Source organism: Fusarium keratoplasticum, chromosome 3 (genome assembly GCF_025433545.1).
Source record: "Fusarium keratoplasticum isolate Fu6.1 chromosome 3, whole genome shotgun sequence".
NCBI classification, from domain to species: domain Eukaryota; kingdom Fungi; phylum Ascomycota; class Sordariomycetes; order Hypocreales; family Nectriaceae; genus Fusarium; species Fusarium keratoplasticum.
In genome coordinates, this window is record NC_070531.1 from 2,069,367 (window position 1) to 2,084,151 (window position 14,785).

The window sequence follows — 14,785 nt, forward strand, 5'->3', positions numbered from 1 at the left end:
CTTTCTGGCGTCAATTGCGCGATAAAACCCGACAATTTTCGGGTCCAGCACACAAAGGAAGGCAAAGGTGTACTGGACAAGGCGCAAGAGCATCATAAAGACCCGACAGACATGGAAAGTGGAGAACAAACCCATGCCTGAGAGCACCATGTGGAATTGTGGATGTGTGACCCCTCCACTCCCAATCGCGCCAGCTCCAGCACGTCGGTGAGATAGCCCGATGCGCCAGCGATCGCTCCAAGGGAGGGAGGGTTGCAGTGGGCTGGCGGAGGGGCCTCGTACTGGCCCTAGAGCTGACTTTGAGGAGGGACCAGGGTCCCGTCATTCCAGTGCCCCGGTGCCCTCCTGGCTTCTAGGTTCTGGGGTTGATGATGGCATTGGGTGGTTTGTGGGCAACTTGGGGATAAGATCGCGGTTTTAGGGGAATTTCCATCCCTGGGATCTTGGACTCAGACTGCGGCTTCTGGGCGGCGACTCAGACTAACCCGAATCCCACTCGTCCAGAAGACTAGGGTACCTTTACTTGGACGGTCGATTGCGCACTCAAGCAAGTCCCTGGATGATAATTCCCTCGCCTACAAGTCAGCGTCGTGGGCTCCTGGTCATCGTGACCCCCAGAGACGAGCAGTCACAACTTTGCTTTTCTCTGCGTCAACGCCGGGCAGCAGGCCACGCACCGCACTGCATCGCACACCCCGGCGTCCGTCCACGCTCACCGCGCCCTAATCGCCGGTCCGGTCCTCACTTCCTTGCCACTCAACAAAGTCTGGAAACTGGCCAGCGTTTAATTACACGTCAAAGGCGGCACAAGAAAACGATTCAACTACGGTGGGACGCCGACACAGGCACGCATCCATCCTGGATGGGCGGACCGTTGGCCTCGGACAAGAAAAAGCAACGTCGCTCAACTTGTGTCATCCAGAGCCAGAGAGGCTAGCCATCCATGGTTGCTGACCGACTCGGAGGCAGCATTCTCCAGACGTTGCCAGGCAATGGACGAAGGCAGCGCAGAAAAACCAGACGCAAACACAAACTGACCCCGCCCCCGTCCGGGTGGTCCACAGTGTTTCTCAAGGGCGGCGCCACTAAAACTCCCTAGTAAGTAATGACAGCTTGGAGACTTGCAGAAGTCGATATGACAGGTCTGTTGCTACTGCCGCCGCCGTCGCCGGCCCCCAGCATGCCCCCCGACACCACGGCCGGATACCTACCGATCGTCAAGGAGTATGGCAACCCACATTGGCCTTGTCCTAGGGTTACTGTACTCGTGCCTGTCTTGTCTCGAGCAATACCCATCCTTTGTGCTCCGTCCCCTTGACCATACCCTTCCTGGACTCCCAAGGCATTCCTAGACGGCATCGCTATATTCGGCTCATCCTCCAACACCTCTTGTCACGAAACCATAAAGTCCATCTAACCCCCACATCTTGAACCAGCTCGGACCTCCTCAAGCCTCCTGATACATTGTCTCTTGACACGGACATCTCTTATATCTCACACAATCCCCGGGTCCACCCCAACTGTCACCTTGTCTTCATCCTCTTCAACTTCCCAAAAGCACCATGGTCTTGTCCAGACATCCCCGGCTTGCCCCCTCGCCACTCAACCAGGCCCCTGACAACCGAGAACAAGACTCGTTCCCTCTTACGTTGCAACCTTCGGAACACCAAGTTATTCAACGGTCCGGGCTTCCTTGCTCCGCCATGGATCTCCACGAGGACGTGGCTCGTGGCTTCATCTCCCACAAAGCACCTGGAACCCGATGCCCTACCTGTGCTCTTGCAGGCAAAGAAGTGTGGGTTATTCCTGGTCGTTGTTGCGGATATTGTGGAACACCCTGTTGTGACGAGGCTCATTAACGATCACGGTAAGTCTCCCGAGTCTTTTGAATGTCAGAGAATAGACGTCTGAACGCGATACAGCTCGACGGTTGCGGTTGTTCATGAGTTGCCAAGAACTCGACAAGCCCTGATGGAGCCAGGGCCGAAACAACTCCAGACCTCGGCCAGGCATGGCACAACGCGGTGGCACGCGTCCTTTCCAATATCAATTCGAGAAAACATCCGACCAAAAGGAAGGGTTGTGAAAAGAATTGCATAAGGATCGCGACAACCCTTTGATGCGGCCGCGAGTTCGAGGTCATCCCACCGAATCAAGTTGACCAAACGAACTGGGCGCTCTGATTGGCACAATGGCGTTTTAAAGATGCTGTTACGCCATCAAGCAAATGTCTCAGAAAACCGTGGGTGTGACCAGGGTCACTTTTCCATGGCTGATGCCCCTGGAGGGCCTCAGAAAAAGGTCGACAGAGAACACCAAAATGGGGCTGCTGAGGCGGAAGAAGGGGTGGCCTGAATGACCTTGCTGGCCTTGGTCGAGGGTTGAACTTCTTCCTCTAGGGATGATCATTTACAAAGGGGAGGGACGTGCTAGGGCTGATGGGCAGGTGACCAAAGCAGCATTCTTTCAAGTCCTCGCTCGGGCTTACTAGGATGCTGAGATGCATCGTCGATCAACTCGCATCAGCCACCCTGTCACCACATGGCTTTACCGGAGTACGGGAAGACAACTGTAGGCGATGATTGCCCGAGGCTTGCCGGTGGATGGATGGAAGACCAAGTCCGGAGGCAGGCAGTGAGCGGTGTAGGGGTAGAGACAAAAATAATGTGCGGAGTATTTAGTTGCGATATTAATGATAATGAATCTTTTGAGGAGCGTTTGATGGTCCAATCCCTCGTCTTCTTTCAATTACTCGCACCCTTGGCGTCGTGGCGGCTCTCGAATACCCTGAGACATGTAGTGGATGAAGTCGGGTTCCAGACTCTCGGCGTTGCGCCCAACAGAAAGAAATCTTCGATAACTGACCCGTATGACGCAATGAGGCTGCTAGGGTAGGGTCTAAAAGTACGTACTTAGATCAGATGCAGAAGACCCAGGAGTCATCCCTGTTTAAGGTGTCAGTTCAGCTGCCAACTCTCATTTGCAGCCCGAGCTGGAGACTGACCAAGCCCTCCGGCGATCCCCGAGGTATTTTCGGGCTACCCAGGATAGGCAGGACAAGCTAGCGCGTGATGTGCTGATAAACAGCCGGAGGCAATTCCTGTCGTGCCAAACAAGCTGAATAAACCCAAATTGTCGGCGTGAACTCGGTCGATGGGGACTCGGGCCCGGCCTCCGGGAGTCGGTGCTCACTCCCCTGAAAGCCCCCGGCCGAGGGTCGCCCGGCCGTTGAATTGGCCCGGCCCTGGAAAGTGGACCGTTAATTTCCTGCGACAATTCGCGGCGCTGCCATTGGCTGGACAAGCGACCCCAGAATTGATTGTCCGCCCATCACCCGCCCCCGCCCCCTCCCTTCCGAACACTGCAACGGCTTGTCTCGCGATCCCCTCAACGCCGCGCTCCGATCTCAGTCAACCTCTGTGCGCTCCCGCGGCCGGACACCGTCTGTCTGGCATCCCGCGCACCGTCATTGCCCGGCCCGCCCGCCAGTCAGAAACAAACACACGGCACGGCCCGGCCTAGTCCGCGCACCGCGGGCGCTCAGGATGGCGGCCGCCGAGCAGAACGGCATCGACATCCTCTGTGATGCCGCCGGCTCGGACATGCTGCTTTCATCATTATTCGCCCTAGCAGCTCCGGGACAAGATCAGCAGCGAGCCCAACCGCAGGATCAGCACGAATTGCAGCACCCGCTGCCGACAGCATCACCTTCGAAGCAACCCCACCAGCAGCAGGTCTATCACCAACAGCTAGACCCTGCGCTGCAGCCGTCGCAGCAAGAAACTCCACGGAAGAGCACATCGTCTCTGCCAGCGAAGCGCAAGCTGTCCGACGCGTCCGCCTCGTCGCCGTCCCACGTCTGCCACATCTGCCGACGCGTCTACGAGCGAGCCGACCACTTGACGAGGCACCTGAGGTCGCACGAGAACGCCCGACCGTACCAATGCTCCCGCTGCCCTAAACGCTTCAACCGCGCAGACCTCCTGACGCGACACGAGACCACGCACGACCGAGATGGCGCCGCAAAAGACCGCCCCTTCATCCGAAGAAACGATCGCGCCGCCGAAGCTTGTCTGAACTGCGCCGCCTCCAAGGCCAAGTGCGAGGACCAAAAGCCGTGTAGTCGCTGTCGCAACAAGAGCCTAACATGCCAAATGCCGGCGAGGCGTGGGAATCAATACAGAACATCAGAGTCACAAGCAGGAGTTTCCCCTTCTGATAGCTCAATGGTGGCCTCAGCCACAGGCAATGACAACCAGGTTTTCACGGCAGGCGATGCCGCCTATGCGCTGTCGCAATCAGCTGTCGCACACCAAGTCCAATCGATCGATAATACTGCTGGATATGCTAGTTCATCCTTCCTCGGTGTGCCAAGCGTGGAAGCTACGCCTGATGAGACCCTGTACTTTGCAGCGCCGCGGAAACTGCTCCCTGATATCGAACTCTCCTGGGACACGGACTTTGGCGTCTTCACTGTTCCAACATCAGATGTGAATGGACCAAGCCCTCGGCTGGGAAATGGGACAAAGCGTTCATCTCGTCAACCTCGAAGAGACATGGCTCAGGAAGACGCAGCTCCCCAACGTTCAGCTTGGGTGGCTGATCCAGACACCAATGGCCAAGTAGACGCCTCGGCCTTTCCTTCGAGAAAGGTATCATCCATTATACGCGACGGCCTCTTCGCTATGGTTCTCGCCGATAGCTCGAACTCGCGGCAGATTCCAACATTTCCTTCGGCCGAAACCTTGAGCTATCTGCTTGAGACATTCTTTACCCAGCAAGACCAGAAACGGGATGCCTTCATTCACCCGGCTTCTTTTGATACCTCCGCGGCTACCTTGGAGCTCGTCTCTGCTATCGTCTCGAGTGGAGCTACATCTGCGCCAACAACCTGGCAATTCGGACTTGCTCTTAACGAGGTCTTGAGAACTGTTCTCAACAGTCGTGTAAGTCTGGCGATGTTTGACTTCTATCTGATGTTTCTGCACCTTTATGCTGGTGTGCATAACATAGACTTGGACGAACACAAGCTAACGATAAATAGCTGGAATCTTTTGGTTCGACAGCGAAGCCCCTGATGCTGCTCCAAGCCTCTATGCTCCATCTTGACATTGGACAGTGGTGTGGCTTTAATCGTCAAATGGAAATGGCACAGACTTTTGCCCAGCAAGTGTTGACAGTAAGCCTGCCTTGAACATGGTTGTCCGTCAGCGGGCTAACGAAGAAAAGCTGGTTCGAGAAACTGGGAGGATTTCCTTTTCGTCAGACTCGGCCCTCTATATCCCGAGTGTAGGAGACTCTCCTGGGGACTTGGAGTTGAAATGGCAGCAATTTGCTACGATAGAATCCTACAAAAGGTTTGGTCGCAGTTCCTGCTATACTTGATACTTGCTGACCATGTTCAGGTTGATGATGCGCCTGTTCATTCACGATGTGCAATCCTCAATCGTTTCATGGAGGAGCTCAAACATGGCATATAACGAACTCGACTTTACCCTACCGGCGGCGCCTGATCTTTGGAGGGCCCCAAGTTCACAACAGTGGCGGGAGCTGCACTCGGTAAAGAGGTCCACAACTGCAGGCATTCCGCGACTCTTGGATGTGAGAGACTGTATGTCATTCATCACCGAGCCCAACGACTATGTCGATATTGAACTCTGTTGCATGGCCGCTCTGTCGGGATTGTGGGGGCAGATTTGGATCTATCGTGATGCTGTCACGTACCACAGCAACCCGGATCGACGCAGCACCGGCTCCCCAGCTTGGACCAAGGCTTTGTACCAAGATCTGTATAGCAGACTGGTAAGCTTCTCTAACCAAGCTCAGGGGATGCAGACGTTTAGCCCGGAGCTCTTGCTGTTTTGTGAGCTCTTGATGATGACACTTCATGTCTCGTTTGACGAACTGCACCGACTCGCTGGCTACAACGGCGAGGGAGGGTCCCGGAGAGCGGCGCAAATACTGGAGGCTACCTGGTTTTCAGGACCAGAATCTCGTCACGCCGTCTGGCACGCTGGGCAGGTGCTCCGCTATGCGCAGAATTGTAAGGCAACAAGTCTGCAGGGGTTCAACTCAATGGCTGTCTACTTTGCTGGCCTTACCTTGTGGGCGTACGGCATCGTGTCGGTTCCGGGCTCAACAAACGGCCAAGGGATTGCGGACGACCATGTGCTGCTCAATGGACAAGAGACGAGGGAGTCGAGGGCGTTTCTTGAACTTGGACAGGGCACACCGGCCTTGACGTTTCCAGCAGGCCTACGTCTCCAGATAGAGCCATTATCGAACCGCGATGTGGCCCTGTCACGTGCTCGAAGTATCTTGCGACAAAACTTCCCTGTACTCAGCGAGCCGCTGCCCCAGCTGGTTGAGAACCTGTGGCGCCGACTTGCAGAGCTTCAGTCGGGCCAGAACGGCCAGGCCATGGCCAACACGGATGGAACCGTGGCAGGAAACGGTAGCCGTCATGCTTGAAGTTATTTATTCCTAGGTTTACGGACTATAAAAAAAGGATGTTTGCGTGGGTTTGTTTGTCTAGAAATCATCCAATTGGATGTTAGCGAAGGAGTTGGGGCGGAAAACGGGAAACACAAAAGGGTCATGACTGGTAACACGTTACAAGGCAGGGTTCTATAGGGTGATATGATTAACTATTCGTTGTTCGAGTGCTTAACTTGTTGTTTATTGTCTATAACTCGTGATGGTCTTGGAGCTCACGTCCAAGAGTGAGCATAATTGCACGTGTTACGTTCATTTCTACACGTGCAAACCGAGTGGACGGCACTGAAGATGAAATAGGATAGGAGGAAGTTGCATTGAAGGTGATTGTTTCCCATGCTGCTTTCCTCTGTTCACATCTCACTTCTGGAAAGAGAGTCAGGGTGTGCCTGCTGCGAGAAAGGGAACCCCTTTGCCAACCCTTCTTGCCTGCTTCACAACCACTCCACTCTTCTTTTTCTCCTGTTCACCTGGTGCTACTCATTCATTGCATTGCTGCGTTAACAACTCTTATCGTCGACTTGAAGGCCTAGCCACATCATTTCTATTCATCTTCAGATTTGTCCTTCATTTGTATCCCACGGCTTGGACAACTCGAACCGTCCCGATGCCCCCCATCTAGAAGAGAATTGACAAGCCGCCAGGTCCTCTGCACGATGAACTCATCTTTGAACGCCTCGATGATGCACGCCTCTTGCGGCACTACGAGAACAATGCTATGGCCTGGGCTGGGCCGCTCTCAACAACAGACTTCCTGGACGTTCATTTCAGACTGAGCACTATTCCAGGAGAAGCTCGCGCCTTTGAGATCTGGGCACTCCGCAAACCCGACGATCCTTTGGGTATCATCTCGAGCTGCGCAACACATCTCCGCGACGCAATCGCGAGCCGCGGCAAGGGCGTGAGGATGACTGGCGCCGTCGTCATTTCCGAAATCTTTACCGATCCCGAGTACCGCACCCACGGCTTCGCCAAGCTGCTTCTCAAGAGAGTACAAGACCACTTTGACAAGCGGGACGACTTGGCTATTGACTTCACCGTCATCTACGGCAATGGCTCCTTGAACTGGTACCGAGAGCTGGGGTGGAAGCCTGTCACAGCGACCCAGCTGACTATCAATGTCGAGCGTTTCCAGACCTGTGCTGAATGCGAGAATGAATTGGAATTTCTCACACTCCAGGAAGTCTGCAACATTGCCGATTGCGACGTCAACGTCAGCAAGCTGCGTCTCTCAAAGGCCCAAGGCCCCAAAACCCACGTCCAACTTCTACCCAGCGCATTTTTGGCCCGACGGCACCTATACCGCTCCGCCTTACTCGCCTACAAACTGCGCCAGGGTCACACGTACAACAGGCATCATGGGGTTTCGATTCTTGAGGACGAGGCAACAGAGGTATCAGCATGGTGGGTCCACGACTTCCAGAACAGCCGGCTCATGATAGGACGTCTGTTTCTGACGCGCCTGAACAATGTGGATGAACTGGTAGTTGAAGTATTGGAGGCAGCAATGGAGGAGGCAGCCCGGCGTGGGCTGCGGGAGGTGGTGCTTTGGGATCCGAGCCCTCAGGTAGTGGTGGCTGCCATGACAATATGGGATAAATATGATGCGGACGTGCAAGTCATGACTGGGGAGAGAAAGGAGATGGTACCATGCGTGAGATGGAAGGGCGGCGAGGAGCGGGATGTTGTGTTGGAGGAAGGGCAGTTTGTGTCGTGGAGTTGATGTGCAGGCCAGGGCAGGGCCGGCTTCGATTGGGGGAATAATTCGGGGCCGGAAGAGTCCATGAATGAAACAGCGACGGAGGTTGATTGCGGCGTATGTAGGTATGGGCAAGGTTGTTCTTATCTGCGATGCTGGGGTATCCTAACCCTGGGGGGTTGGAGTTTATTCTATGTATAATAGAGACAGCGAACAAAGCCGAGATTTGGGATTAACGGTTGTTAATTCCGCTGTGCTGTGCTGATGCAACGGCAGTCATTCGTTTCGTTTGCCGTCTAGAGCCGCGTCTAGTCGGATCTCGGGACTTGAAGCCTGGCTTGAGAATGATGGCTATGCTATTGAGACGTCGTTATTGGGTAGTCAGGGACATGAATGAAGCTGTGGTGGGGGCCTGGGAGATCAACAAGGGGAGGAAGACGATGACAGGGAGGAGAAAAGGTGGGGTACAAGTTGACCCCGCGATGGTTGAATGACAAAGCATGGATCGGTTGCTCAACCCCCGAGGGCAAGGGGCGGAATGCCTGCCATCCATGCAACCACCCATACCCATCCATCCATGGTTATTCACACTCACCTTTAACCCGCATGCAACCGTTGGCTGATCTGTACTGTACTCTTGTACCTACCTCCCTATCTTGAACATATATGAACCCAAGGCTTCTCCTCAGAGTTTCCCCTCTGATCCGACCGTCCATCCCCAACACTGCATCCCAGGTCCGAGCGAGACTCTACACCACCAAGATGGCGAACCGTGTCCACCGAATCACCATGTTCAAGATGCCCAGCGAGGACGACCGGGCCGTTCTGCTGGAGCAGTACAACAAGCTGAATGCCAACCAGCAAAAGGTGAGCTCACAAGTCACTTGCTCACAGATCGTCACTAACTGGTTTCTTCTAGGACGGCAAGCCCTACATCCTGTCCATGGTGGTCGGTGCCGCCGATGAGGATGCCCGATCTCAGGGATACCACTTTGTGTCCAAGACCGAGTTTGCCAGCATGGAGGACATGAAGTACTACGACGACGAGTGCAAGGCCCACGGCGACCTCAAGACGGTCGTCAAGACGCTGGGCGTCCAGGGCGTCTTGACCATTTACTTTAAGCCTCAGGCTATTGGTGGCATTGATAATGCTTGAGAGATGTGGGGATGAGATGAGACAAAGAGATGGGATAGAGAAAGACAAACAAGTAAATAAATAAGAAATAAACAAGATCTCTTCAAGATGTGGTCATTACCCACTGCTCCTTCGGCTTATTGCACGGCCTCTTGCTTACAATTGTCCAGGCCGTTGGTGTCGTTAGCCCGTGGAAGCTCTCACCAACGGCACTTGGCGACATCGTGGCTGGTCTCGTGGATACACTCACTGCATGTGACAAGCTCGGGCACTCACATGGCTGTGCGCCACTCAGCACCGCCTGTTTTCGTTCTCAAACCTACCCGGGGGCTCACCTTGACAAACAGCAGGCTTGTTGCGCTCAGGCCTGTTGCTAGGATCTAGGCACACGCTGAAGACAATTTCTGTGCATTTTTGGACCGAGGCCAAGGCTCAATGCGGGGGAAGCATGGGGAGAAGTGAAGGGGCCGTTGTGTGAGGTGAGATGAAGACCTGCGGAACAAGACGCTCCGTTAGGTATAGGGGCGTGTTAGTGTCAGGGATGATCTAGAGCCCATGGAAGACAAGTAAGTGATCATGAAGCTGTAGCTAAGATATGAGCTAGAGCTTCCGGGAGAATTAAGGCGTGTTGGAGGGAAGAACTTGGTGATGCAAGATGGAGACGAGACCGCTTTAACTTGCCAGTTAGGCCTGCGCAATGGCAATTGACACCTAATTTCTCAGGAAAGAACAGACTGAAGCTCGAAGCACAGGATACTGCTCAAAGGTTTCTCAAGGCTTTTGACATTTTGAGCAGATGTCAGTAAAAGGGCTGAGTGGCAGCAGAGGGATGGACTTGTATCAGCTGACTGACACAAGTATGGTGTGATTCTATCTCTTTGAGTTGTGCCACATGCCCGAGAGACATGATTCGTCAAACCCGCGTTCCCAACCCGGCCACTTCATCCGCCTTTTGACAACTCGCTCGGCATGTCACGCTCTGGACAGGTGGACCGAAGGTAATGTGTCCGAAGATGAAACTGCCCAAGATGGCTTTTCTGGAACTTAAAGACCTGCTGTGAATATGTCGAAGAATCTGACACGATGAAAAGTCAGAGCGTAGGGCACGACGGGAGCAGCGTTCTGGCCGGCCCAAATGGCAAACGAATGTATGAATCCGTTCACCTTCGATAGAGATCAATAGCTATTAATGTATTAAATTCGCCCAACAAGGTGGGCACTGCGCAACAACAACAACAAGATAGCGCGATTGTCTTGCAGCCTGCGGCACTGCAGGTGCGCAACATGACCAGGGGAATTACTCCCACGTTGCACTTCTAGAGTTTTAAAGGTGACCAAGTAGACAATTAGGGAATAATAATATCATTTAATTATTTCCCAAACTTAGATCAATACTGCTTCTAATGCAAGGCATTGCTATTATTGAGATGCCATGCCTTGGTTTGGTCTCGCTAGTGTCATAAATGAATAGCCAGGTGATAGCCAGGTGATAGCCAGGTGATAGCCAGGTGATAGCCAGTGTCGCCATCTAACTACCAATGAGGAAGTATTTTCCAGTAAACAAAAGACAATGCCATTGTTTGTGATTGATCATTGTTCGTTTGACGACTGATCTTAAAATCGCCCAGATCTTAATCCTTCTCTTCCACCCTACATCTTCAATCATCTTGATACAAGTCAACTCGATGATAGCTTTCTCTCTACACTTCTCTCCCTCAACACACAAATACTTCTCAAGCACATCACATACCCTGGGCTTACAGGTAAGACCTAAATCCTTCTTCCAACATTAGCGTCCACGGCGGTCGCAACGCCAAGCAGCTGGATGGTCGCTTTCCCTCCCACAGCCCCCCCTGTTCCCCCAGCACAGAAGGCCTCACCCTACCTCCACCTCCCTCCTTGGACGACAAGAATATATCTCGGCTCTCAATCCTGTACTCGTCTTCTCCGGTCTTCCTAGCACCATATCACCGAAAATTGATCGCTGACAATTCTTTGCTGTAGACCCATACCACTTCTTCGTTATCGCATCGAAGTTCATCACGGCCTTGAAGGGATATATACGACTTCCTCTTCTCTACCCAACACCTCCGGTATTGCTAGAAGCCAAGACAAGAAGCCTGCGAAAACCGGCGTTTCGATGATCTCTTGCTGTGACCGGAGTTCGGCATCGGGAATCTATCGTGGCTCTTGAGATCTTGAGCATCTCATAGTATATGTCAGCCATCTTGATAACCAACTCTTCCAATATTGGAAGCAAAGACAAGCCCAATTCTGACAGTTTCGAAGTCGCAGGTCGAAGAGTATCCATTTCGAGCCGCCATATTTATATCCATCTTCCCCGAGTACCGAATCCAGATTCCTCCAAACACACGCACCTAGTATCCCAGAGTTTCAGCAGTCGAGACCGCTTTCGCCGGTCAAGAAAGGGACCTCGACTCCACTGAAACGAACTGAACCATTGCGCTCTCGGTTTGAAGCAGTTAGCAGCTTCAAACCACAGCAATTCGAAGGGCGTGTGGAATATTTGAGACGGCGAACAAACCATGGAGAAGCAACGGACAAAGCCCACGCAGAAGACCTGGTTGAGATTAAGTCGCAAATCAACGACATCTCCCGGGTCGGAAGCGACAAAGCTAGATCCGACAGGACCAAGTTCCTCAAAGGGAAGCGGACGCTCGTCGAATGAAGACGAGTCACCACGACCTGAAGAGTTGAACATCTGGAGCCAAGGCACACGCCACCTTGTGCCGTCTCCCAGTCCTCAAGTACAACGACCTAGGCTAAAGTACATGGACGACCCCGAGGACGAGCGTGTGATACGGGCGGCTCTCGCAGCTTGCAGAGACCACCAGTACACACACCTCAACCTCGAACGACACGTGCTGTCGGGAGAACACATACCGATCCAGCGCTTGAAGCGCGGTGACGTTGTATTTCTCTGCACGACGCACGAGCTGTACGGGCCGGGCCAGAGGAGATATCTCTACTGGGGTACAGCTAAGTCTGGGCGGGAGAAGTAGCCAGTGTTCTTTACACTAGTTACAAACGGAGGCAAGGGTGTGGTCTGGGGATCGCATAACTGGTTTCTAGAGCCGACGGCGTATCGTTTCGTGTCTGAGCCGTATCACGGCAGAAACGCGTACGTCAGTTGGACTCAGGCGGTGGCGATCTCCCCTCCTCGACGAGACTCCATTTTTGGATGTATCGATGAGGAGGAGCAGATCACAAAAGGCGACCTTCGAGACCTCGGAGAGTATGTGGCGCACCAAATGGAGCACCACAAGAACGACGTCAGCGACCTCTGTCAAGAGGCAAGGGAGCGACATAGTTCTGCTCAAACAGAGAACGGGGGGAGCCGGCGTGGGGATGCGTGGTTGGAGACAAAGCACTGCGGCGTCTACGGCTGCGCATTCTCCAGGGAGATCATAGACGCGTGGAAACAAGACGGAAAGAAGGAGGTGTCGCAGAAACGGGGCGTCGCTGCCTCTTCCAAAGAGAAGAGTCGGCCACCTGAATCTTCGTGTCGGTGCCTCGGGGGTGAGGCTCGACATTTCGACCCCAGACTCTTCTGGCTGGAGGGGTGAGAGCCAGAACAGACTGGAGTCGGAAGCACCGGCCTTCTTGGTCAGGAGCCGGAGAAGTCATTGTGATTTGGTAAGCCTTCTCTTGCCCGGATGTGTGAAGACGTATAGCTAATGCCCTAAGCAGTGCCATCTTGATCTCTCCATGGTCCTGCTTCATGGTTTGTAGCGTGGGGAGGCATCCTCGGCGGATGATGGTGAACGATGTTGGATGATAGTACTTTGATGGGGCCCAGCAATTTGCCCACGGGCGCAGTCAACTATCTGCAATGATTCCGAAGGGGATGACTGGAGGCAGTCGAAGTTCTGCCCCGATGGCCCGCCACATGAGCGACAGGTCGCGTAGAGAGCTCGACAGAAGGGTTCCGGTGAGCCAGACCAGAACGGACCACCTGAAGTGGCGGAAGACTTGTTGTAGCTGCCATCTGGCTTTTTGACAATGTGTCTCTCGTCGACCTCGAGATTTTCTGCCCGTCCAGGATGCGTTGTGCATTGGTTGTCTGTCTCGTCGACCAAAAGGAGGCGACAACAATGCGTGGAATCGCGCCGTGAATTCAGCATATTTAGGTATCCGGCAGTCTCCACACAACTTTACAGCGAGAGAAGGGGGTAGATGGCGCATTTTTGGAGCAAATGTTGGACTTTTTGGTTGCATCGATGAGATACCCGAGGTGGACGATAATCGGAGCTTTTTTGGTGGCCTCAAGTCTGGCTGGTCCAGATATAATACATCCTTTTTTGAGAGCCACCAATAAAGAAAGCTCTCTTTTAACGAAGTTGAACCTGCCATCTGTATTATAACCAGGTGGAAAGAGGCCAGGCAGAAGGAGAAGAATATTGCAACCGAAGATCGCGAGTTCAACCAGCATTAGATCGCTAAGCGGCGTGCTTATCTCAATGCTCCGAAGGTCTTCGTCTAATATCATCACTCGTAGCCTATTATGGGTGCTTTTCGTGCCCTTGCGAAGCCTGCGGACCTCCTCGGCAAGGTCATCTTGGTCATATAGGAAGGCATGCCGATACGCATTGGCCGCGCTGCTTTGATCCGCTGGTTGAAGGTCTCTGCGGAAAGCAGCCATCGCGATCTCGTTGACGTGTTGTTGATCAGTTGGCCGGTCATAGATTGGTTGACTGGTTGGTTGTGGTTGAACCTCCTCTAATGAGGAGCCCATTGAGGCCTCAGGCTTTGGGTATAGAACCTTTATTGTTGATTGAGGGCCAGTTCAGTCGAATGGCTGTCGGCGCCAAAGGCAACAGGGCTTAACAGCGCCTTGAGACCATCGAGGGATGGGTCAACCCCCCCATCTTGCCAAAGAGGGTTCGACAGGCTGATCATTGGGGGTTGGTCGACGAGGAGGCCTGTGGTGGTACCCTGAGAATCCAAGGCATCAACTGATCTTGGAAGTAGGCCCAGGGCTGCAATAGTCGGGAAGAGAGGGGGGATGTTGGATGTGAGGAGGGTGACGAAGAGGAGAAGTTGAGAGACCGAGGAGCGGGAAGGAAGGAGGGAATTTATAGATATCTGGGAGACAAAACGTGGTCGGAAGACAATCAAGCTCCTCAACAAATGAGTAAGTAAACAAATAAACAAGAAAACATGCAAGCATGTTAAAGTTTTCTGCTGTATACAATCAGGAACCTTGTTGATGAAGGTTACGGCGTTGGTGTTGAGTTTTCCAACCGTCAACGTTTGTTGAACCGCTCCCACGTGATTCATATTCGTTTTTTGCAAAACGGGCATTCGCATAGTGTTCTGTTTGGTGTTTATACTGTTGGTTAGGTATGCGTTTGATAGGGGTTGGACGCCAATAATGAAGTGATCATCAAACATCAGGTTTCCTACGATGTAGTTTGCATCATCAAACTACCTAA

At 53.2% G+C, this 14,785-nt stretch overlaps 2 protein-coding genes across 2 annotated transcripts; both read left to right on the forward strand.

Annotated features, from left to right (window-relative positions):
- Positions 1-3,404: 3,404 nt before the first annotated feature.
- On the forward strand, positions 3,405-8,218 carry NCS57_00401600 (uncharacterized protein; the record flags this gene model as incomplete). Its single annotated transcript, XM_053053992.1, has 5 exons — positions 3,405-4,946; positions 5,045-5,179; positions 5,230-5,357; positions 5,406-6,454; positions 7,140-8,218. Exons 1-5 carry the CDS (start codon positions 3,546-3,548, stop codon positions 8,216-8,218), a joined length of 3,792 nt encoding a protein of 1,263 aa, XP_052916152.1. The 5' UTR covers positions 3,405-3,545.
- A 642-nt stretch (positions 8,219-8,860) lies between these two features.
- On the forward strand, positions 8,861-9,350 carry NCS57_00401700 (Stress-response A/B barrel domain-containing protein; the record flags this gene model as incomplete). Its single annotated transcript, XM_053053993.1, has 2 exons — positions 8,861-9,061; positions 9,114-9,350. 2 exons carry the CDS (start codon positions 8,861-8,863, stop codon positions 9,348-9,350), a joined length of 438 nt encoding a protein of 145 aa, XP_052916153.1.
- Between the last annotated feature and the right edge of the window lie 5,435 nt (positions 9,351-14,785).